At 29.6% G+C, this 25,258-nt stretch overlaps 1 protein-coding gene across 1 annotated transcript in view; it reads left to right on the forward strand.

The window, feature by feature from the left end:
- Positions 1–25,258, forward strand: part of GRIK2 (glutamate ionotropic receptor kainate type subunit 2) — a 673,243-nt gene that overhangs the window by 486,990 nt on the left and 160,995 nt on the right. Inside the window, exon 13 of the mRNA XM_081296468.1 lies at positions 24,342–24,460. Within this exon, the coding sequence (XP_081152594.1) occupies positions 24,342–24,460 (119 nt within the window). The remainder of the gene's footprint in view (positions 1–24,341; positions 24,461–25,258) is intronic.

Raw genomic sequence — 25,258 nt, forward strand, 5'->3', positions numbered from 1 at the left:
AGTGATGCTTAAAAATGAAATGTTACCTTTCCAATGCTAGCTTCAAGTTCGTACTGATAACATCACTTACTTTTTGAGTGTCCATTTTTTTAAAAAGGCATAGTTTGTTTCATTTTTCAGTATTAGATACCACATGACCACCTGACTGATCTGCAGAAAGTCTGCCTTGAGCCTTTTAATTCTGGACTTACTGCTTTTATAATCCTTAGCAAGTGCATTGCAAGCTAACCACTTGCTTCTGATCTGTAAGTCTAAGAAAGAATTTTTTTAAATGTAAATTATGCTCATGTTTATTTAAAGTAATTCTTTTTTAATGTTTGGTACTTTACTTGGAAAAACTAACTTGGTGAAAAATAAATTAATAGGGCATTGATAGGACAAATCTATGTTTTCTTATGCAACATTGATATGTGAGCCACTTTCCTTAGTATTCTCAATTTAAAGCCACTCGATTTAATTTGATTAGGTAAATGGATGTTTTAGAAAAAAACTGTTACTGATATTCATGCAATGGGATGATGTAAAAGCCTTTGTATAATTTAAAAAGTGGATTCTAGTTTGAGAGTAGAATTACACTTTTCTTTTACTTTGACATATAAAAGTACTTGAATTTTAGAGCAACCAATAATATTACATTTAAAAAGAGCTAAAATTATCACTAGATGATTACAATAAAGATTTTTTAAATCCCATAACACTGAAAAGGAATTTTGGATAGACTAAATACATAATTTAACTAATTTGTCAGTGCCCCATTGAATCAATTTTACTTTAAATGTGTTTTTAAGTATAGCAATCAGCTTATTGATAAAGCTGATTTTCTATTACAAATGTAAATTTGAAATAAGTCAGCAGGAAGTCCTAGGTTTTGAAGATGTTCATTATTTTATTTTTTTAGTTGTTTATTCACAATTTAAATTTGTTTTCATTAATAAATCATAAGTCAATGGAAATAATCATTGTTACCATTTCATTAAGCCCTTTCAATCCATTTAGATCTATAAATAATATGTTCAATAGCATATTATTACAATGTTCCTGTGAAATAATTCACTGATTAAGATCTGGTTACTTTATGTTGCTAAATCTAACAATTAATGTGAAAATTAATTAATGAATTATTCATGAAATTGGCTTAAAATTGAATTTTCTGTATTGTTCAGTGATATGAGGGTAATTGTTTAATAATTATCTGTGGAAGTAAAGATGCTTTGGTTTGTAGTGTTTGCCATTAATAATGGTTAAGTATTCCCACTATGGCCAATATCAAGTTACCAATGCAGTGTCACTGAATGCAGAGTTGGGGAAATAGGTGCAAAATTGGCTCTCACAATCAGTTATGAGGAGACTTCAGGGTATCATTAATGTGGTTATGTAATGCATTCACATGAATGGAAATGTGAATAAACAGTAGTCCAGGGGCAATCAGTTTACATACAGTATGCAGTATGTGTGAGAAGACTATTTAGAAGACAATGGCAAGACCATGAAAAACGTTTAAAACAAAGTTTAAAAGTTGGGTTTTTATTGAGATATTTAGAACTTTTGAAGTAAGTAAATGTCAATTTTCCCTCTTGCTCATAAAAATAATGTAATATGTAAACAATCACAACATTTTATGTTAACTGCATATGCAGATATCTATGGAGGACTGGGGATGTGACTCTAGCGTTTGCTTGGCATGGCTGTGGGTTCAATCTCTTGCACCACAAAAAAAAAAAAATATAGAAAAAAGGAAATAATACATCAGGAATACTTTATATGATGAAATCATGAAATGAATCATTGTAGATATTAGAAGTTTCTGAATTATTGTTCTTTTACCACTATGGTAGAGAACTTTAACTCCTTGCATGGAATTTTTATATCAAGATAGTCTCTGTTCCATATAATTTTCAATCAAAATCCTAAAATGAATAAAGTTTTCTAAGATATTTTGTAGCAATATTAACAATATTATAAACATTGATTTTTTCCTTTAAAAGTAATGAATCTGTTTTAGTAGAAATAGGCAACTTGTGGATAATAAAAATGCATGGCCAACAATTACTTAAATGAATAGGTATATTTTTTCTCATTGTATTAAAATATGTAGGGCAAGATTGAAACAATTGTAAAGCATAATATGAAAGAATATGAGGACTGTGGGATGTAGTTCAATGGTAGTATGCACAAGACCCTGGGATCCATCCCTAGCTCAGGAAGGAAGACAGAGAAAAGGAATCTGGAATCTTCTATCTACCTGCTACACTACTATTTGCATGAGGTTTTCAGTCTCATGGTTGCAAGATGACCATTGCATACCAGATGTCCTATATGTATCTCAGGTCAGGAAGGAGGGAGAAAGGAGAAGAATAAAACATAGAAGTCATTGCCTTTATATTTAGAAGAAAAATTATTCTTCTATCTATATCTCATAATCTAGAATCATTTTGCCTGGTTAACACTAGCTGCAAAAGAGTTTGGACAACACTTTTTTTCATCAGGGTGTATTGTAACCCCAATTCTTCAAGATTAGAAATTTGATCCTACTGGGTATGTAATTGGCAATGACTACTACAGGAAGTCATTAAATCGTGAAGTAAGGTTTTACCAACATGTAATTATTTCAAATTTTTAATTTAAAATGTCCATTTTTGAAGTGTTCTCCTTTTTGACATCTATTGTTAGAAAGCCTGCCTCTAAACAGTCTGGTTATTTTTTCCTTGTTTGTTATTTTAAACCATCCTTCTTTAAAAATAAGTTTATGAAATTTGTTTTAAAAATTATGGAAAATAAATGCAAATATTTTATATTTTATATTTCCTTCTGGTCCTGGGCCATATTCTTAGGAATTTTTTTCTAATATCTGAGGGGGGAAAAATCCAAAATTAAATAAGGTCAGGAAAACTAGGTATTAGATTCTTCCGTTGGGATTCACTATTAACAAATAAAAGACTAAAAGGTTTTGCAATAGAGAAATTGATTAGGTTGATTTAACTCAACATTTCCCCAACATTTTGGCTATGAAAAATCTATTATCTTTTATTATAGGTTCTTTGTTAATATCCAGTCAATTAATCTTCTGGCAAATCAAGTGTGTAAAGGATTGCTCTAACATGAGTTCATTTCAATTTTTTATCTTCATCATACACATATGATGTAGATTAAATAATGTATAACAAGACTAATTATCATCCTTGCACCTGATACCTCATAGAATTGCCATAAATGCTTATTTTGCTGATGTACATGGAAACATGAGATCCTATCACATTTATTTATTTATTTATTAGATTTTAATAATATTGGTATGTAGCCAAATTGCAAAGTACCCTAGAACACAGGAGTACAAAAAATGACAATTTATGACTTAGTGATTTTATTGTTAACCAACAAAGTTTTTTTTTTAAGAGAGAGAGAGAGAATTTTTTTTTTAATATTTATTTTTAGTTTTCAGTGGACACAATGTCTTTTATATTTATTTTATTTTATTTTTATGTGGTGTTGAGGATTGAACTCGGGTCCCGCCCGTGCTAGGCGAGCGCTGTACCACTGAGCCACAATCCCAGCCCCACCAACAAAGTTTTATATAAGATTATTAGGAAATGTCTTAAATTATAATAATTTCAATTCTAAGAATGAGTATAATTTAAATTTTATTATGGGATTTCATTTTAAAATCTGTGGTTTTAGAACTATGAGTTATTACTTATTTATGAGCTTGACTTGAAAATCAAGTTTTGTTATTAAATTTTTAGAAAGATACTCATTTGAGAAAACATTTTCCTATATGCTTTAAAACTTATAAGATAATTAGAAATGTAGGGGGTAAAAAACATGCAAGCAGCTTTCTATTTTATACTGGCAAGTTATGATTTAGTTTTAAATAAATCTCGATTTCATTAATATTATTGTGTTTTTCAAAAGGGAATTTTTATAAAGTAGTAGATAATTTACTTTGTATTTATTGTAAAAAAGGAATTATATATTTAGGATTTACAAATGATCAGTGCTTGTGATAGATGAGTTATGAAGGTTTTGAGTCACAATTTTGAAGCTATATATTTTTGTGAGGTTGTAATCTTTTCTGTTAAGAGTCTATTTGCTCAGTTTATGATGTACACTGTATCAATAAGGCTGAAAGGAGGTCACCGTGTTCTGAATCTTATTAGCATATCAGACAACACCAATGGTTAGTTGTTAATGTTCTATTTCTATTGGAATACAAGAAACATAAGTACAAAAAGCCATAGGAAAAGTAGTGAATTCAGCATGTATGTGAGCCTAGAATGTCAACTTGATATTAAAATGACCTGTTTAAGGACAACCAGCAATTTATATCTGCATATTCCCAGTTTGCTGCTCATCTCATGTAGATTGGACAGGTAGCAATTTAGAATGGCTCATCTTAAAATGAATGCAATTAACAAAGTTTTATATGGTTCATCCTGGAAGGCATTCATTCATTTTAATCTTTTGTTTGCAACCTCCTGGCTCCTTTTATATACTTTCAGTTATAGTTAATGGAAAGCGTTATAGCTTAGGTCTTAGCCTAATTCAAATATGTTACTAAATAAAAGCTTCACATTTGGAAGATGCTTCTCAAATTTATACCAAATGTTGTTTATTTGATTCCTAAAACCACAGATAACCTCTTATTTATGTGATTTGTGATCATAAGATATTATATATCCAAAATATTAAGTGTATTGTTATAATTTATGATTATATAACAATTGAGTACTAAATATTAATATTCCAGGTTTTATTTAATTATTTTTTATCATCTGAAACTTATTAATCATCTATTTATCATATATTATCTATTTAGCATCAAGTTATTTCTATCCATCTCTTCAGCATTATCCCTGACATTTATTCTTTATCTCTATCACTCATAATTTTTAACATATATTTACCTAAGAACAACTGCGAGGATCTATTGCTAAGCTATTTCAGATTCTAAAAGATATATTTTTTATTTCTTAAATTTGATTAAGTTGAGAAATATTACATGAGACAATGACAATTTTGTGAATGGATATTCTGAGTTATAAAAATGATCTTTACTACAAAACACAGTAATTAAAAATGACCATTTGAGTTTTTCAACCCAAATTTTAAAACCATCAGAAATATTATTGTATAACAAAATAAAAATAAGCATTTCAAAAATATAGTTTGTTGAGGGAAGTTGCAATTTTTTTCTTTCATATTTTGAATAGGATATTTTAATAAACTTTTGTTTAAAAATATTTATTACAAATTATTTATGTTTATTAAATTTTAATTCAAAGCAAGATCTTATTATGAATGTGTACTTATTTAAATATCTCAGAATAAATATTTTAAAGTCCAGAGATTTAAAATCATTCACTTCTAAATGTTTGAGTACCTGCTCTGATCAAGATATCTAGGAAATGAAAATCTAATGTGTGGATTGGAAGATTTTTAAATTTAATATTGAAAAGGACAAATGTGCATGAGAAGGCAGAGATATTAATAAAATAGTCTATCAGGAGACAACACTCTAAAAGGCATAAAAGGTGGTTCAGCATTCCAAAAGGGCGTAAAATCTACACAGTGGGCTCAATAATAAGTCAGAAAAATGGCAGGCATTTCCATATTGAACATTGTTCTATTGATATACTTGTTTAAAATGTATCTAAAAACCGTATGCTCACTATAACAATCAGCAGTTTTATTTGTAGTTTTTGACTCAATTACTTACTATTTATCTACTTGATATTTGACTTACTAGTCTAATAAATATTAACCTACACTTGAAAGTGGTAGCCTAGAAAATGATGATTTTCATTTGATTGTTATTCTTCTTCATTTATTATTTTAAAAGCCAAGCATTTGTTTAACAGTTATCCAGTTACAGATAAAGGCACAAAGCATTATTAACAAAACAATAACATGACTACTACCTTGAATAGTCTGTAAGATAATGCAGTGATTTGCAATATAAAAGCAAATAAGTGTAGCAACTATATAAAAACATTAAGGAATATAATCAGACATGCAGTGTTTAAAAGACATGTTGAGACAGAAATCTGCTACTTCTTATTGTAACATCTTAAGTTCTTGCAAAACTCTCAAGTAGGAAAATTATATTAGTGAAATGACAGGAATGGTCTAGAAATGTCATTTAAATGCATCATAACATTTAGGAAAACTGAATTATATGTTTAAGAAACTAAAATTTGGGGCTTTGGGTTGTGGCTTAGCGGTAAAGCGCTCACCTAGCCCAGGGTTCAATCTTCAGCACCACATAAACCATAAACAAATAAAATAAAGATATTAAAAAATTTAAAAATAAAGAAAAGAAACTAAAATTTTATATAACATCTCAAATAAAATAACATTCTGTGAAGTTCCAGGTACCTGCTTTATTTTTAAAAAATATCTAACATATAATCTATGGAGGCTCATGCAATAACTAAAGAAATAAAGCAAAGTCTAAAGAAATGAAACAATCTGGTCCAGATCTCTATTCAGTTGTAGAATTGTAACTAGAGTACTAACTGCACTCAACGCAACACATAGAGCATGAAGGCAAGGTTGTGCCATCTATTAGGAGAACTAGACATTCACCTTTACAAGCTAAGTTTAGTTTAAACTCTTGAACATGGAGGATTTGAAACCCATAGCTAACAACATGTTTCATAACTTCTTGAAGAAATCTATCTCTTGATAATATTTAATTGTATTTTACATATTAGATCATTGAGTTTTTTTAATATTTATTTTTTAGTTGTAGTTGGACACAATAACCTTTGTTTTATTTATTTATTTTTTTATGTGGTCCTGAGGATGGAACCCAGGGCCTCAAACGTGTTAGGAGAATGTTTACCCCTGAGCTACTACCCTGGCCCTGATCATTGATATTTTTTATATATTTCTCTTCCCCAACCCCTTGAAGTTCTTGGAATGTATTTAATCTTTTTAAAAAATCTTTAATATATGATAGTAGCATAAACTCACTATTCCCTCAGCAGTACAGTGTTCCCCAAGAGGCTACACATTAGTTTTCCCCTTCCTCCCTCATTTATTTTTAAACCAATAAGTAGATTCTAATGTAATGTTTTCTTTCGTTTCTCTCAAGGTCATTTGAATTTCCTTTTTTCCCACTCCCCTTTCTTCTTCCCTGTTCATCTGGTTAGTGTGGAGTACACATTATTGGATTTCTTCATTCCTTCAATTCAATTCTTTGTGACTCTTATTTATTGGCCCCTTTTTCTTAGTTCTTTATTCTTTTGACCAAACATATTGTTTGGTATATATTTAATTAGGAATCTTCTGAAATTTTCATTTGTTATGTTGCCTTTTATTGTTTAAAATATACATTAAAAGATGAAGGTTGGCTACATTCAGTAAAAAATATTTGTGCTATTGTATGTGCAGTTGCCTTATGTACTAATATTTATTAAATTTGCTCATTATTGTCCTTCATGTAGTTTTGAGGATATGTGAATGTCCTTTCCTAAACAAATTTGAATGAAGTAATATTTTTCCCCAGTTTACCTATCCTGATTATTCTCTCTTTTCAGCAAAAATTAGTATATGTAATGTGAATATTCTTACCTTAAACATTATATTTTTATGAAAATTTTAGGAACTATAACTCAATGTTATCATAGGAGATGAAAGAGGATGGAGAAAGAGAATAGAGGTAATAAGATTCAAGATAAATTATAAATAATTTTATATAATAGTGTTCATTAAGTTATTAAATTTGCTATGTTTAATTAACAAATTTGCAGTACATAATGTCTAAACCATGAGTCCATACATTCAAGGAATAGAATTTCTATGAATTGACAGATCTAAATGATGAGTAGAAATGTAAACTGTTCATACAAAGTAGCAGATACACACAAATTAAAGCAAGAGAAATAAAACAAACATGTTGATGAGAGCATTATAAATTTCTTTTGAAATAACAAGGTAATTTTACACAACTCTCTTATTTTATACATAAGAAAATTAAGGGCATCAAGTGGTTGAAAGACTTCCTGAAAGTCACATAGTCAAAAGTTTGGCAGGACTAGATATCATTCTCCCAAATATAGAATAGGAATGAGCATTTTCTCAAAAAACAATATGTAATGTTTAAAATTATTAATAAAACAAAATCTCAAAGTAAAAAAGATTATTAAAAGCCTTTAATAAATAGAAAGAAGTTTTTATCTGAGGGATAAAGCTTCATTAGTAAAAATTTGATTAAATTATTGGCTCTGATATTAATGTAGAAGAGATTTGATTTTAAATATTTTGACAAATTCTATTGAAATATCTCAAATTATGAGACAACTTTTAAAAACATGATTATTTTGATAATGTCTTGGAAATATCTACAAAGCGGTATGAAAGTGAAAAATTTAAATCCCTTTAATACATACTAAGAGGTGTTTGGAGTTTAGTGGAAAATTTTGGACATTTAAGGAAGAAAAGTCTCATTTTTATGATGATCATTTGGGATTTTAAAAGAGTATCTGTTGCTTGAAGTTGGAGCAGTCTATTTATTTAGCGAAGCAGATAGTCAATCTTGAGAAGAAAAAAATATTTTGAGAAATTAAAGAACTGATAGCTCAGAGAAATGAAGAGACACAGATGGGCTTTTTGGCCTTCTTTCATGAACACATTTTCAATTTTATTGGCTAGGACATAAAGCTCTCTAAAAATAAATTAAAAATGCGGAATAAAAATGCATCTTTTAGAAATATATAAATGTTTATTGTCCTTTCAAATAAATAAATAGTGTTTATATGGGTGTATATGCATAAAAACAGACATACTTATCTATGTGTTCATATATATACATATATGTAATATGAATACACATAAAAGAACACCATATATATATAGAATGTGTGTGTGTATGTATATATACACACACATAGACATTCATTATCAATGACCAGGAGTCAAATCCATTTTTAATTGCTAAGAAATATTACAAATATAAAATTCATATTAATATATAAAACTAACATAAAAAAGCAATGATAGAAATAAAAATATAATTGGAGATGATTACAGTTTTGAAAACCCATAAATTGATATAAATGATATAATGTATAAAAGTCATTATTTAATAATTATTTTAAATAATTCTAAAAATATTACATGCAATAATAGAACTTTAGCATTAAAAAGAGTAATTTAAATTATTTTTGATATTTTCTACAAAATAAGAGCAACATTTGTTGAATATTACCAGTGGCTACTTCTTCTTACATTAAAGAAAAAATGAAATATGTGATTTATAACCTAATGTATGAATATTGCTAAGTACACCAAGTTACCAAGAGTAATTCTTTTCACTAAAAATTATTATATACAAGTTTAAATATAAATAAATGTAATTGTATGACCATTGACAAATATAATTTTATTCTTCTTTATGGTCCACTTTATTAGGAAATTTTTGTTATTAAAACACATAGTATAATTTAGCAAATGTTATACTTTTCTGTGGAAGTTATTAACTTTATTCTAAAACTTTATATCTAATGTAGAAGGAATATACATGAAAATAATTTTGAAGATTTCAGTGATTAATTGAGAATTTATGTCTCCACTTTAAATTCAATCAGTGGTTACTAATCTACTATATACTGCTATCATGTATCTTATTTTGATCATGTCTCATAAAACTGCAACTCTGCATCATCTACTTTTCATATTTATTTAGAGTAACATAAAGTGCTATTCTAACTAGGCAATTTTTAAAATTCTTTACAATTTCTCAATAAACTTATTTGTCCTGAATTTTAGTTTATTTTCATTAATTGACTAAAATGAAAGTTCTGTGATCTAAATCAATGTACCTTTACAACTATTAAATGTTTCTCCAAATACAGAACTTCTTATTTAAAAGTAATTGTGCTCTATTTTGCATTTTTAATCCCATATTTCCATTTTTTATTGTACATTTTGGGAAGTTAAAGCAATTTTTTCCCCACAAAATAAACTAAATATCACACAGAGGACATAGAGGCACACGATCAATGTCAACCTTATATAGAAACCATCTAATTATATATAGTTGTATTTTTTAAAATCTATTTCTGAGAATAAACTGCACTGATTAAAAAAATCCAGTTATAAGAAATGTATAGCAGAATTAGCATAATCATGGAAATATAGAAATAGAGTAGTAATTTTCTGATAGTATATTTGTAAAACAGAGGTTTCAGGGAACAAGTCCTAACAACCTTCATTTTAATTTTAGGAAAATGTGAAGACATGGTTTTGGCAAAACAAAACATACCTGAAACAAGAGTGTGTCACTTCTGTTTACAAACCATAAGAAATCATTAAAATAATTGCATGTTCATTCTTTGAATAGACTATAAAAAGAGTAGAAGTTCATAGGTGACCTTCCTTCCAAATTAACAGCCAATCACTACACTTGTTATTGCTTTCTTTTCACTACCACGTAAATATTAGGGCCATTTTAACTCATATAAGAAAATAAATGAACTGAAAAGGAGATGATAAATTAGTTTTGCAAAAATTGGAGCTAGTTTGAGTTGGTTGCACATACAAGAAAGATAGAAAGAAGAGTTGTATTGAATAATGAATGATGATGCTCCGGGTATGGAGCTACAGTAGTACACTTTCCAAGCTCCTCACCAACATGGAGTACCCACCCACACACCACCAATAAATCATTTGCCTCTTTGCATGGATGTGTTACACATTTAAGCTTATTTGGTTAGTGTGTTCTATTAATGGATTTTTTTTATACTTACGTATTTGATTTAAATAAACTTTTCAGCTAGAAAACAAGATTTTGAATGTTTTCACCATAAGGAAATTATAACTGTTTGAGGAGACAAATCTGTTTTACCCCAGTTTAAATATTTTTCCATGTGCAAATAATTGCCAAAGGGAAACTACTTATTTTGAGAACTATAAAAAGTTTCATAAGCTGAACAATTTTCCAGCCCTGACATATGCAATAGTAAGAAATAAATGATAAACTCACACTAAATTATGACTCATAAAGAGATAAAAGTTTTCAAAGGTTGCCTGGCTACTGTGGCACAATGCTTGTAATTATAGTAAGTTGGGAGCCTGAGACAGGAGGATTGCAAGTATGAGGCCAAACTCAGCAATTTAGAGTCCCTGTCTCAAAATATAAAGGTCTGGGGATGCGTTTCAGGGATTAAGCACTCCTGAGTTCAGTTCCCAGTACCACAAACACACAAAAGTTTTCAAAGCCCTTGCCAAAGGAAAACTTTCAAAACTACCATTTTTTGAATCATAATTAAAATGAGTATCTGGAAAGAAATGAGCTATAGTTGCATTATTTTTATAAAGCTTTTACAAAGGCTTAACTCATAATTATGCTTGCAATGTCTGCCTTTGTGTGTAGATAGATAATAAGTAAGAATATACTTTGAAAGAATAACGAAATCTTGGATTACCAATTTTAAAAGAAAGCTTTAATGATGACCAAAACTAGCTTTCTCACTCCACAGAATCATAAATTAAGGATGAGAAATAGGAAAGCAAATAATGATAGATAATAAGGCAAATAGTAATGGAAAACATCTCAGTAATTCGCTCTCATGTATAAGTTCAGCAATGTCTATCTATATATATAGCATTTAATGTCTATATTTTCTATATGTATAAGCCTATATATATTTATAAATGCCTATAAAATAGTTTTTAATTTAGAAGCAATTGCATTTCAGGAAAAACAAAGAAAAGGACTTTCATCAATTTGCCCATATGGGTGAACAAAATATTTGAAGGTGATAAAATTGAATTCAAAGTGACAAATTAGTTTTTGAGTGTTTCTTAAAATTTTCTTAAATAAACTATAGTATACTTCTAAAGTTGCTGAGATGATGTGATTAATGGTTTCTGATTATCTGAGAGGTTAATATACATAAAAATTATATAGAGATCTTATAAATACTTTAGAGATACCTGAATGCAGTGTATAGACACACCAGGTGTACTGAATGAAGGAAACACCTATAAAAATACACGACATATTTTTAAACCTTTAAGGAATTCAGTAAATAAATATATTTTCTTATAGTAAAATGATTATCTGAGTAGTATTAGTATATTTGCTACTGTTTCAGAAAATTTTATTTTAGGTGCTATTAATTTAAAGATTAACCTAGATGTCTTTTATATTTCGAGTTAATCATTATAATAATCAGATTTATTTGTTTAAACATTTGAGTGTTTAAATATTTTTATCTTTTAATACTACTCTTCTACTTCATCTTGATTCTACCTCAAATGTAAGACCTTATTCTCCAGAATCCGACTTTTAAAATGATTCTAACAATGTTTTCATTCAAGCTCTTCACCAAACATTCTTTTTTTCTCATTGAAGAAATCACATTAATAGAGAAACGAGAACTTGAGAACTTTTAGCCCTAAACAATCATTTTGCAGGGAAGGAAAGTGAGATGAAGTGACTTGTCTTACTACATAATTAGTGAAAGAAAGAGGGAAGAAAATGCAGAAAGAACCATAGACATGACTGAACAATCTGTTACATCAAAGTACCAATTGTATTTTTCACCAACTTGCACAGAGGCATTAAAGCATTTCATACAACGGCAGGCAAAAAAGCAGAAAATATGACCTTGTGTTAGGTAACCAGAGAAAGAGTAGGACCCTTTAAAAAAAAATCATTTTCAGGACAGCCAGAAAAAAATATATGCTCTCTAAAAAAAAGTTTCATTTCCCAGTACATAGCATGACTAAGTGTCGAAAGGATTCCCAGTCTCAATCCTACATCGCTGTCAGCTCTCAGTATTTATGTGCACCTCTTTAATTCATGCTCAAGGATTATGTTATCGACAGTGATTACCAGGGTGGGAAAGCTGTGCTTCAAAGGTCTGAATAATGGCTAAGCCTCTCTTCTCTCTGTGCACATTTAAAAGCAGAGCTTTCATTCAGAGCCAAGATTCTGCTAACAGGGGTGGTATTATTGTTCCTACTCCTCAGTTTATGAAGAGATTTGTTGTTTCTTGGAATTTTGAGCAACCTCATCTAGTTTCATGTGTTTTCTTTTTTTTCTTGTACTATTAAAAAATAACTCATGCCTACTTTTTTGTGGGCTATTTCCACTGAGGCTGGCTTTATACAACAGTTGCTTGAGGTTATTAATATTATTCTCTAGTTTTAAAGGAAATACATCCTAAGACCAGCCATAGCTTAGATCTCATCAATCAGTCTATAGGGAAAAATTAAGTTTATGATTAGAGTCATAGAAAGTTAATTTTGTAACTTCTCTTAATTTATAGGTTGATGTCATTACAGTATTTTGTTTATTATTCAGAGAAATATTTATCTGGATAAAATATAGAAATTGTTTCATTCTGGATTCATTTTATTATCTTTGGATTTAAAATAGTAGGATTTATTCTGACAGTAGTTTATTAAATAATCCTACACAGGAAGTAGATCACAAAAGAGACAGGTAGGCAGGGAAAACAGACAATGAAGACAAATACTATTTGTTCAAAGCATCAGATATTGATGAATTATTGATATTAACATACTGCACCTGCTTGATAACATAGAAAATGAAAAACAAATAAAGATAAATCTTTGTAATTGTTTTATAAACTCCAAATATTTCTTTATCATATCTAAGAAATTCTCGTGTACTATTTGTTGAAAAGCATTGTTATAATAATTATTCAAAAAGAAAGCAATTCTCCTCTGAATCTTTGACATCTAATGGTATAACATATTATTGTTAACACTGAAGAAAATACTAAAGGAGTATTTTTATGTATACATAGACTAAACGAAATAACACTATTCACTGAATATGAATTCTATTTCTAGTATTGTTTTATTTCCTTTTAAGATATATGAAATTAAAATGACATACTCTTTTCCTTTAAAGATTCTGTTATCATAAAAAGTAAATTAGACTTTAAGAGATGAAGAAAATAGTATTAAAAAGAGCATAATGGATAAAGCATTTCAAATGGAGAAGGCTAAATAAAGTATATCATATCCTCTTCCATTAAAGGACTTTTCATCCAGTAGTTAGATTTTAAAATATAAGTAGGATATTAATTAATGGAAAAAAAATGGAGATATAATTCAGTTGGAAGAAGGAATATCAACTAAAATGTGGAGTGTTAATATTAATTCCGTTTAAGATGTTAAAATGAATTCTACATGGAGCTATTATTTTGGTTTATTAAAGAAAACTGTAAGATTTTTTGTTAGGACATAATGAGAACTTTGAATGTATGAGAGTTTTCTAAAGTCTTGAAAGTTAGGCAGAAAAGGTTAGAGTAGATTGGACAGCAATATTGATTTCTTGCATGTTTTGGGTTAAATAATAAAGAGTATTAAAGATTGTGAAGATTTACCTAATAGTTATATGTAAAATAGACGAAAAAATATGTAGATAAGAAAATCAAAAGGCAGGGAGATCTTTTGAGTTATATAATTCAATGCTCAAGCTAAAATTATAATAATACGGGGATGGTGAAATGGGAATTGAAGGACAAATTAAATGTTGATTTGCAGGAAAAAAAAAATGTGGTGATGGGGTGAATACAAGACATTGAAGGAGAAAGACAAGTGATTTCTAGAATTTTCATCTGAATAGTTGGAAAACGCCTAGATTACCTGTCAAACTGGTTGAGTATAGACAGAATATTAGTTTGTAACAGGATGGATGAACATTTGATATTGGCCATGCTGGGTTTAAGATACCTCCAGATTGAGATTTTTTGTAAGTAGTTGGAAATAAATAACTGTAGCAATGGAGATTTATAAGTGAGATTCTGCTAGAGGTTGCAGTTAATTCCAGATCAGCAAGAAATTATACCAAAAACAAATACATAAAAATAACAAAAGAGCTAGCTTTACAGTGATATGGATAATAATGACTGTATGAGGAATCTATTTACATTACAGTCCTTGCAGTGTTGGAGTTACTTTGGTTTGTAGTGTGAAGTCATGTTACTTATCTGAACAATGTGTTTGAAATGAGAATGGATTGTAAAAATTGTCACACTTTCTATTTAGACATCTTTTATCACAGTGTTAGTGACTAGCTAGTAAGTTGCCATAGTTTTTATTTATTCTTTACAAAGGAGACCATAAGTCTATGAATGACAGGTAACTCTTAAGCCTTAAGCCTTGAAGTGAATATGTTTACATCCAATTGTGTTTACTTTACAGAAAATTATCTTTGTAAATTGTAAACTGTATATTATGCACAGTTTATATAATAATGTTTTCCAATTGGTTTGTTCATTTCTTCCTTAACCATAGTTTAACTTCATTCAACTTCAAAACTTTACCATATCATTTTACATTACGAAACCTTTTCATTTGAACATAGAAAACAAACTATCGCCTTAAATAATATCCTGCTCATTAATGATTTGGAAGGTAATTAAAATTAATTATACCTAAGAGGGATTTTTCCTTAGAAACTAGTTCTTAAAGTATGTAAAATATGCACAATTTAAAAAAAAATCCCATAGGGCTTGTGTGACTCATTCTAAAACACCTACACACAGTTAATTTTTTAAATGTACAAATTTAATTTATGGGGAAAAACAATTTGAAATATATGTTGTCACTGATAACTTAAAATTTCAAAATAGGATATATAATTGCTGATATAGAATACCTGTTATCTTTAGTTCTGAAAAGAGGTTATTATGCTATTAAAATCTATATTTGGAATGAACCACAGTACAAGTTTTCTGGCTAGTAAGAGCATTTAGAATTACTTTAGAAAGTTAAAAAAGAAAACAACAGCAAGCAAATAAACAATAAGATATAAAAATGAATGTATACTTCTAAAATATATATAGATCATTCCCATAAAGCAGTATCTCAAAATCAGTTTGGTATGTTGGTGGAGAAGACCACTGAAAAGATACAATTGTTTCATTTGGTATGGAATAAATCAGTATTTGAGAAAATTATCCTATATCTTAAACTTCTTATAATATTATAAATGATATCTGCACTGATTAAACTTGAGGGAGTTTCCACATAAGGTTTTTGTCGTGAACTCTTGGATTTATGTTGGTGTTAGTAAGATAATCTAGGTGCAGTGTTTGAGGTGGTGCATTTTCCACTTATGTTACCATACCTTTGACAATTGTTTATAGTAAGCAGGTAAATTTTTTAAGGTTACTTCTTGATATTGTTTTTTTTGAGATCCAATTTAATTTTAGATGAATACTTTTGAAAAATAAGCAGTCTACCCTCAAAGTATTTTTCTTATTGTTGTTTTGTTTTTCTCTTCTAATATGTTGAGCTAAATTTCTTTACCTTGATTTATTTTCCTTGATTTATTTTTAAGTTGTTAGGATGGCTCACAAAAATGTCTTGTAACAATTCTTTCTGGATTCAGAGAGATAAGTTTTCCTGTCAGAGTTCAAGAAGAAATCTTCTATTCCATGTATATAGTTAGGATTCAGGTGGTAATGATAAAGTATTGAGTAAAGATAATAGTGTAAAAAGAATTTAGACTTCAAATCCGTTTGAATATTTCTTAAGGATTTCATATCCATGAATATATTGTATAGTCTTAATTTTTGAACTGTTTTATTATTAGACTTGGTATGGTGGTAAATAAAATTAGCATAAATTTTATGGTATTTTTAAAAGAAATCAGATAGTAGTTAATGTATTTAGTAACCAAGACATGAACTTTTGCTGAAAATTTCCAGATTTTTTTGTATTCTGTTCATGTCATTGGCATGATGACCAAATCTTAGGTTTTTGAACCATCTCAAGATGAATAGTTTAGACTCTAAAAATACAGGCCATACATGCACTTTTTAAAAAAAAAAAAAAAAGGATAAAACAAGGAGCATTCTATTGAGTGAAAATTGAGCAATTCCTCATTTATTAGAGGATTGGAATATTAGAAATAGTATCTTTCTGTCACTGGTACATGAATTAGATCATTGGAATTTCCTTTTATTTTTGATAAAGATTGAAATGCTAACTAGGATGGATAACAATAGAGTAGAGACTTTGTCACAGAAGAGCTCCACTGTAAACCTGGCTCCACTCTTCTGTATTCTCTTGGGCAGATTCCTGATCTATAAGAAACTCACTTTTTATACTAATAATAATGATGTTATTAGGTCTTTTGTTACAGTTTAAAACAACATAGCATAGCTGGTTGTTTTATAAATGGTGGGTATGACATAAACTAGGTGATAAATATGTGTCTCATGTCCAGTAGTTTATTGAAGTTGCTTTATATAGTGTGCCTTAATTGGTTCTTTCATGTCTTGTTCTAAACTCTTTGGTTTAGTAGAAGTCATGGTTGCTTTTCAAAGATATGAGAAGCTCTTATTTTATGTTGCTTCCATTAGAATTGTTATAAAAATTGCATAATTTCTACTGGATGCTTATGTCTTATTGTAGAGATGGTCAGGTTGTCTATTATCTTCAAGTCTGTAGAAAGCCCGTTTCCCTTATTTTCTAGAATTTAATCTGCCTTCCTGCCAAGTAAGACAGCTCTTATACCTGTCCGTCTTCATGGCATTCCTGAGTTAATCTATCAGGAATTCTCACCCCCAACTCAATAGTAAAGTCACCCTGATGGCTATCATTCCATTTAGCTTAAATTTCTAGAAACACTGTTTCATATTTGGCTATTTGACTTAATTATGGAAATAGCTATGAAATTCACTGCTATGTTCTGCTTCTGAAGTAAAAAATATCAAAGATTTCATGCTCCTCAAGCACATTAGCACCAAATTGGCCTGATCATCTATGTTCAAACAACACATGGCTGTTTTTAGTAATTGCCAAAGGCTGAAGTGTGGTGTTCTTTAAACAAACAAACAACAAAAAGAAAAAACAGAATTGGCAACATGACATAGTATTTCTGTGAATAGTTTAAATGTATATAGATGTTCTATATAGCAATTACCCAATTCTCATTTCTCCCTGATATAATCAGGTTAGCATTACCTTGTTACCTAATTTACTAAAGAAAAATAAATGGTATAACTTATTAAGAATGATAATTTTTATTTCTTTTAAGAATCCTTTATTTTATTCAATAAAATGCATGAATTCTTGGCAAATAATTACCATCATTTAAAATAATATAGTTTTACAAATCAGATAAATAAATAACATTTGAAAATTGAAATATCTAACTTTTGATTTTTTAGTTACTTGGAACTTAAACTGAAAAGGAGTAAGGGATCATCAGTTTAATAATCTGACCATTAAAGGAAAAACAAAGACAACATCTCTAAGTGGCGTATAATGCTAAACAGCTTTTTATTTATTGTACTTGAATGTTTGTTCATATTTGTCTTTGAAAATAATTGTGTTTATATTCTTTAAGACAAATTCAAATGAAGCTATTTATTATACCTATTTTAACCTGTTTAGCCCCATGTGTAAAATGAGGTCAGACATTACCATATCAACTAATTAGGCAGAATAAGACCAATAAAAACCAGAATCTAGTAACTATAGGTAAACTTTCAAACAAAATTTTTTTTTAAATTTATCATAGGTTAGGTAAATGTTGAGGATTATTGTATAGTAATAATTACATTGAAATAAGCAACTGATAGTGAATTTAAATTCTGATATATGAAGAAGACACATTATGAAAAGGTCATTTAAGCTAAAGGAAAAAGGAAAAACATGTATTAAAATATGTGGAATTATAGAACCAATGCTCAAAAGTGAAAGTAATACATGATGTTATAAAATCTATTTTGAACTCTCCAATAGTTATAATGCAGTTTGTTTCTAAATGATAAAGTATTCAAATTAATGTTGAATTAGCATTTTGTAGGATGTAGTAAAAGTATTCCCTAAGTGAGCAGTAGATTATTTCATATATTCTCTAAATTAGTTTTTTGATATAAGGATATAGAGAAAGTAATTTTTACACAAAGATTATATGCTTTTAGCTAACATTTATGTGGCAATGTATAACATGCTAAATGCTATGCATATATTATCTCTCATACTCAGCTTTCCCCCTTTTTTTTAGAGATGAATATTCAGCTCAATAAGATTTAGTCATCTGTCACCAACTACAAAAAATAAATATGTGATTAGACATTAAGTCCTCTAACCTCAAACCTTATGCTCATTGTAGTATACCTCTCTTCATCACTGAAGTAATACAAATAATAATGATAATGGTAATGATGAGGATAATGATAAAAGCCTATCTTTCAAAGATCTCAGGAAAAATTGGGAATACAGAATTCATCACAAAAACTCCAATAATAGAACACAAGGAAATAGATAATATATATAGATTTGAAATAAGTAAGCTGGGTTCAAAGTAAACATAATAGAATTACAGAAAGGAATAGGATAAAAACTAGTTGACTGGATCAACTGAAAGAAAGAGAACTTTCTATTTAATACAAACAGCATAGATAAAAACATAATGAAGCATTTGGTCAGTATGTGTAATATTTTGACTAAAGGTCAAATATTGAGTCATACAGCATAGAAGCTTGAAGTTCAGGGGCAAAGAATATCAAACCTGACTCTGACAAATTGGTTGATTCTAGAGAAGGGGAGTTGCAAAATGCATACCTTAGTGTGAAGATAGTTTTAAAAGACAAAATAGAGAAAAGAAAACCAAGAGGAATTGCCCTTCTGGAAGCCCATGATTCAGAACTGAGATTAAAGTACTATAGAAGTTGGTGGAATCAATCAAAGAGGCATTATTTTAAAAGAAGTTTATATATTCTAAACACATTTTGAATTTAAGGAAGGAAACTAAAAGAAAAAATAAGAGTCTAAAGAACTCAGAGAAGTGATATATCAGTTTAAATGTGGTAAAATTGAAAAGGAGAATTCATATGGTAGAAGTTATAGGGTTCAGTTAAAACATGTTAAGCATGAGGTAATGGTGAGCCATGTAAGAGGTAATTTACAGAGTTGGATGGAGAAATACTGAGGGAGAATTTATGACTGCAAGTTGAGAATTTTGTAATCATCAGCATAAAGGTTAGGCCATGAGTATTTTAGATGATTAAAGAGGAAGGAACAATCTGAAAGCTGAGACCAAGTCATGAGAGATGCCCTTTAAGTGGGGAAGAAAGTACAGAAGCAGGAGTGCACACTACAAAAGTTAAAGAGAAGACATTGTTTGATAATAATGTCATTAGAAGTTCAAAATTGATTTAAAAACCAACTTGAGGGAATCTGAATTTAAAAAAGAAGATTTTAAATGTCCATTAGTTCCAAAAACTTGTACTGGAGATTGGAGGAGACATAAAGATAAATCCCAAACAGTATTTGCCTGTATTAGTTTTAGAATTTAATAGAAAAGAGGAGAAATGTATGTGCATGAATTTATAGTGAAAACATCAGATTTTGATAAGTACAACTTGAAATTCTCAGTGCTACAGATGATGGAGGCAAGAGAAAGATATCAATGCTATTCAAATACTCTGTCTACAAAGAAAAACCTTGCTTGGGGACATAACCTAAAATACAGTATATTGCATCACAAGGCATTTATTTCTTTCTCATGCATGATCTATAGGAAAACAGTTCAAGACTGGTTGGGCAGCTTTATTATCCTCAAAACAGGGCTTCCAATACTTCTCTATGCCTCATGTGTCCTAAAGAAAGAAGCAGAAAAAGAGATTATAGGGAAAATACCTGAAAAAGCATCCTCGGAAAGTTGCCTTCTGTCTATATTCCAAAACTCAAATTGAATTGCTTAACAAAAGAAGGTAGAAAGCATAGGTTTAGGTAGGCAACAATGTTCTCAGTAAAACTCAGGGAGAAAAGTGAATAAGGAGGGTGGGGCATCATTTTCTTTTACAGATATCCTCTAAGAGAGAGAAGCACAAAAGCTATGTCTATATGATGCTACTGGGTGGAACTGGAGGAGGGATAAATCTGAGGATCTGTGGAGTGTATATTAGGGAATTACGAGCTGAATGACATATGAGAAAATGAATTGGTAAAAATAAATATAGACATTTTTTGGAAAAGTGGCTAATAGCTGAACTTAGAGGAGATGAGGATTTGTAAGAAAAAGTACATAATATTGGATATATGGTCCTAATATTTTGGAGTGAAATGTAAAGGAATCATTAATTCCACACTAAAGTCTAGATGTTTTTTCTATTTATGATGGAAATGGCTGAAGACTTATTTTTAATAGATTTGTGATATTGTCAGAATTATTCTAACTAAAATTAACTGGGAAGCAGAATTTAGAAGTTAAAATTTTGCAATAAACAGAGGAAAGTCTAGTTAGGATAGCATTGCTACACAATATGACAACCTATAATGTCAATGGGATAGATGGAGAAAAGAGATATTCTGGAGGTATACTGATATAATTTGGCAACTGTTTGAAGTTTAGGCTTGTGAGGTAAAAGAATGTGAACAACTAAAGATAACTCACTGGGTGTTCAGCATAAGCAAGCTAAGGGCTAGTGGCAAGATTACTGCAATTGTTCATAGATGCTGGATTTGATGTTTTTAGCACATGGGGAGGCAATAAATAGGGAAGGATGAGGAAAAGAAATTATGAATTAATATTGGACATATCACTTTTGAAAAGTAAAATTATTGAAAATGCACTTTAGGTCAAGAAAGTGATTAGAGTTAAAATACATAGATTTGAAGCAATTCAAATAATTTTATGAGAAGAAAAATATTAATTTGGAAGGCAATAGAATTTTTATGTATCTGGGTTAAACCCAAGGGTGCTTAACCACAGAATGACATCCCCAACCATTTTTGTTTTTTGATACAGGATCTCACTAAGTTGCTTAGGCCCTCACCTAATAGAACGTTTAAAAGTGAATCTGAAGGAATTGGAAGGTGAAGACAGATACTGAAAAAAAATTGTTGGAAATAAAGAGGATAGAGTTAAGTGGAACAGTTAATATTGGAAGGATGAAGGGATTTAGTTTAGAAAGAAATGAAGGATGATACTAGAGCTATGCTGACAAAAGTGAAGAAAAGGAAGCATACTGTGGAGAAAGGAGTACAGGGCTAGGGAGTGAGTGTGTGCTAAAGGTATTTCTTGGAAGTGGGAATTTGAGAAGAAAAAAAGTGACTTACATTTCTACCATTAGAAGACTGTTACTGAGTCAAAACAAAACAAAGAACTGTTTCCCAAGTATTACCAGGAGGAGGAAATTAGAACCTCAAGTTATACATTTTTGTTGGCTAGGTTTGCATCTTTGGAGACTTTGTCATCTGAATCCCTGAAGTCTAAGGGAGAAAAGCCAGAAAAAATAAGAGGTGAATGTAAAGGTTCCTCCTTCTCTCCCTCTATCCCTCTCTTCTTTCTTTCCTTTCTTCTTTGTATTTCCTTATAATATATGTATGGAAAGGCAATCAGACCCTAGATTTGTATATTATCACCTCCCCAACATGGCCACCACACCTCTCTCCCCTCATTTCATAGAATGCCTTAACTTGTCTCTATAAAACCCAAGGGCTCATGGAACTCTGAGATAACTAGTAATCTCAGCCAAATTATACAGTTCTGACCCAGTAGATATATTTCTAAGACTTGTCTTGGGATACAGCTAAATGTAGCTCTTAGAGACCAGCTTAATGTTTATAGTTCATACTTTTCAAGAAGAGTGTGATTTTAAAAAAATTAAACTTAGAATTTAGAACTGTAAGTGAAATCACATTTATTGAAAAATATTATTGTTCCATGTATTATGCGATTGCAATCTACAGAAACTATAATAATTCAAAGAAACCTTACAATTATTATTAGTTAGGCCTTACTACTATTCTCATTTTTGAGGTGGGGGAACCGAGGGCATGTAGTTATAAGGGTAGAGATGTACAGAGCCCATAATCTGCTACTAGATTACATTGCCTCCCATGAATAATGAATTTTTAGATAATTTAAAATTCTAATATTTAAAATAAAACATAATTGTTTAAAGACTGATGGCCAACATTCTGATTCCAGGAAATATTTTTTAAAAATGTGTACAAACTGCCCTAACTTGCATAAAAGGAGGGAATTGAAATAAAAATATCTACAACCAAAGCTACTTATATTTTAGACAGACACAACGAATCAGATCAGAGTGTTTAATTACTATTCAATGAACCTTTCTATTCAGTGTGTCAGTTTAACTTAGAGAACCAAATAAAACACTCCTTTGTTTGTCAAGGATAGGCGATTAAAGCAAGGGTATTCTAAAATTACATTAGAAAGATGAAAATGGTTTGTTTGATCTTGGAATTCTAGTATATCAGAAAATTATTGTGAAGAAAATTGGGCTCTCTGAAGTGACAGATACATTATTCAAATAACTTTGATTGAATATTAGATTTTTTTAATGCTTTCATATAGGGCACATATACTAATTTGTTTTATAAAAGAGTGGCTTTAAATTTTGAGATATTGGGGAAAATATATTGTTGGTTTAGTAATTAGAATGAGTATATTTAATTATGGGAATGGTGTTTTTGAATAGTTCTATTAATTGATAAATATATCTGGATTATAATAGCATAAATTAATTTATGTGAGCAGTTGACAATTTGAAAAGTTCTCAGTTTGAATATATGAAAGATGTTCATAATATTTCTAAAACTATCTTTAACTGATCTTGAGATTAGATTTGATTTTCTTTATCTTAAAAAAAAAGTGATTCAAATGAATTATATATCTGAAGCCAAATAAGTGGAAAACAGCCTCAGTATGCATTCCTGCTTCTAACACTGCTTTGATATCATGCTTATTGGTGTGTGAGCTGAGATCTGAAATGATCTCAGAAGCATGTTAGAAAGCGGTAGATTTTGATTTTGTTGTTCAGAGTTGAGTTTGTTACACATCAAGACATAAACCCACAGTACTATTTTCTTAGGTATGCAAATATACATTGATTATTTGACTCTTGGTCACATTGGTGGTTTCTATTATATGATAACAAACTCAAGATGTTTTTCTAGTTTTTCTCCTGTCTTTAACAATTTTTTCACAATCTTAAAAAATGTATTCCTTTCATACCTATTTATTTTCTACTTTAATGATTTTCTAGGTTTTTTAAAAACTTCTGTGCATGAAAAAGACTGGGTCTTAAAAAATATTTTTGATGTACTGATAAACATATTTTATTCTCACAAGTAAAATAGAGTAAAGAAATGCCATTTCTTATCTTAATATGGAAATAACTGATAAGGGCAGGGGTATTTAAAATCTAACACTTGCTGTCATGCATATGCAATCTTAGTATAAGAATGTCTTTCTGATTTCTATTTAATCTTATCTGTCTTTTTGTTTCTCTTACAGCAAAAGTGCTGGATAGAATTTCTTCTCGCTGCAATTTAAATATATTCTTTTTTTCTGTCAATTACCACAGGTTTAGTCCCTATGAGTGGTATAATCCACACCCTTGCAATCCTGACTCAGACGTGGTGGAAAACAATTTTACCTTGCTAAATAGTTTCTGGTTTGGAGTTGGAGCTCTCATGCAGCAAGGTATACGATTCAGCCTGCTATTTCCTTTGGGCACCATGTCCCACTCTTTGCTGGGGGTGACAGCTCTTGCTGGCACAAGTCGCTTGCATGGGTGCCTCTGTGCATGTAACCATAATCCAGCTTTTCCATCTACCTAATGCATTTAGGCCTTCTCAAATCCCATCCAAGAGAGATTCTGAGAAACAATTAGCTTTTGCAAATTCACATAGAGTATACTCATCTAATTTTTTTTTCTTAACCCACAGTAGGTATATCACTTCATAGATAACCAAGCTAACCTGATTCATTAGCCAGAAGCTGCATTTAAAGTACTACTAAAATTACATCTCCTTGAGACAAGAATACAGTTCAATACTCCTGTTTCCTGTCTCATTTTGATGTAAAAATGTCTCCTCTTTCATATTAATTCCTGTTGATTAGATGCATTTATATTGCATGATTACTAAATCTACTGCATATAAATTTGCAAAATTAAAAAATTAAAATATTTAGAGATAACTCTCTGAGTAAAATATTAGCTGCATCTGATAGCTTATAAAGAATATAAAATATTGCATGCTCAGTGGTGCATGCAAAACACTTTTTCATAATTTAAAATTTATAATATAAATGTTAAAAGTAAAGATTTTATTTTAGAAAATGATAGAATACATGTAATAAGATGTCTTAGTGGTTCATGAATTTTATTATATTAGTGTTGGTTTTACCAAGTAGAATTTTAATTTTTGATACTGTGGTTTCTTTTATTTGTCCTTTAATATTTAAATAAAATTTAGGAAATTAATATATTATACAATT

This window comes from Spermophilus citellus (genome assembly GCF_964194105.1).
Source record: "Spermophilus citellus genome assembly, chromosome: 5".
Classification (NCBI taxonomy): Eukaryota; Metazoa; Chordata; class Mammalia; order Rodentia; family Sciuridae; genus Spermophilus; species Spermophilus citellus.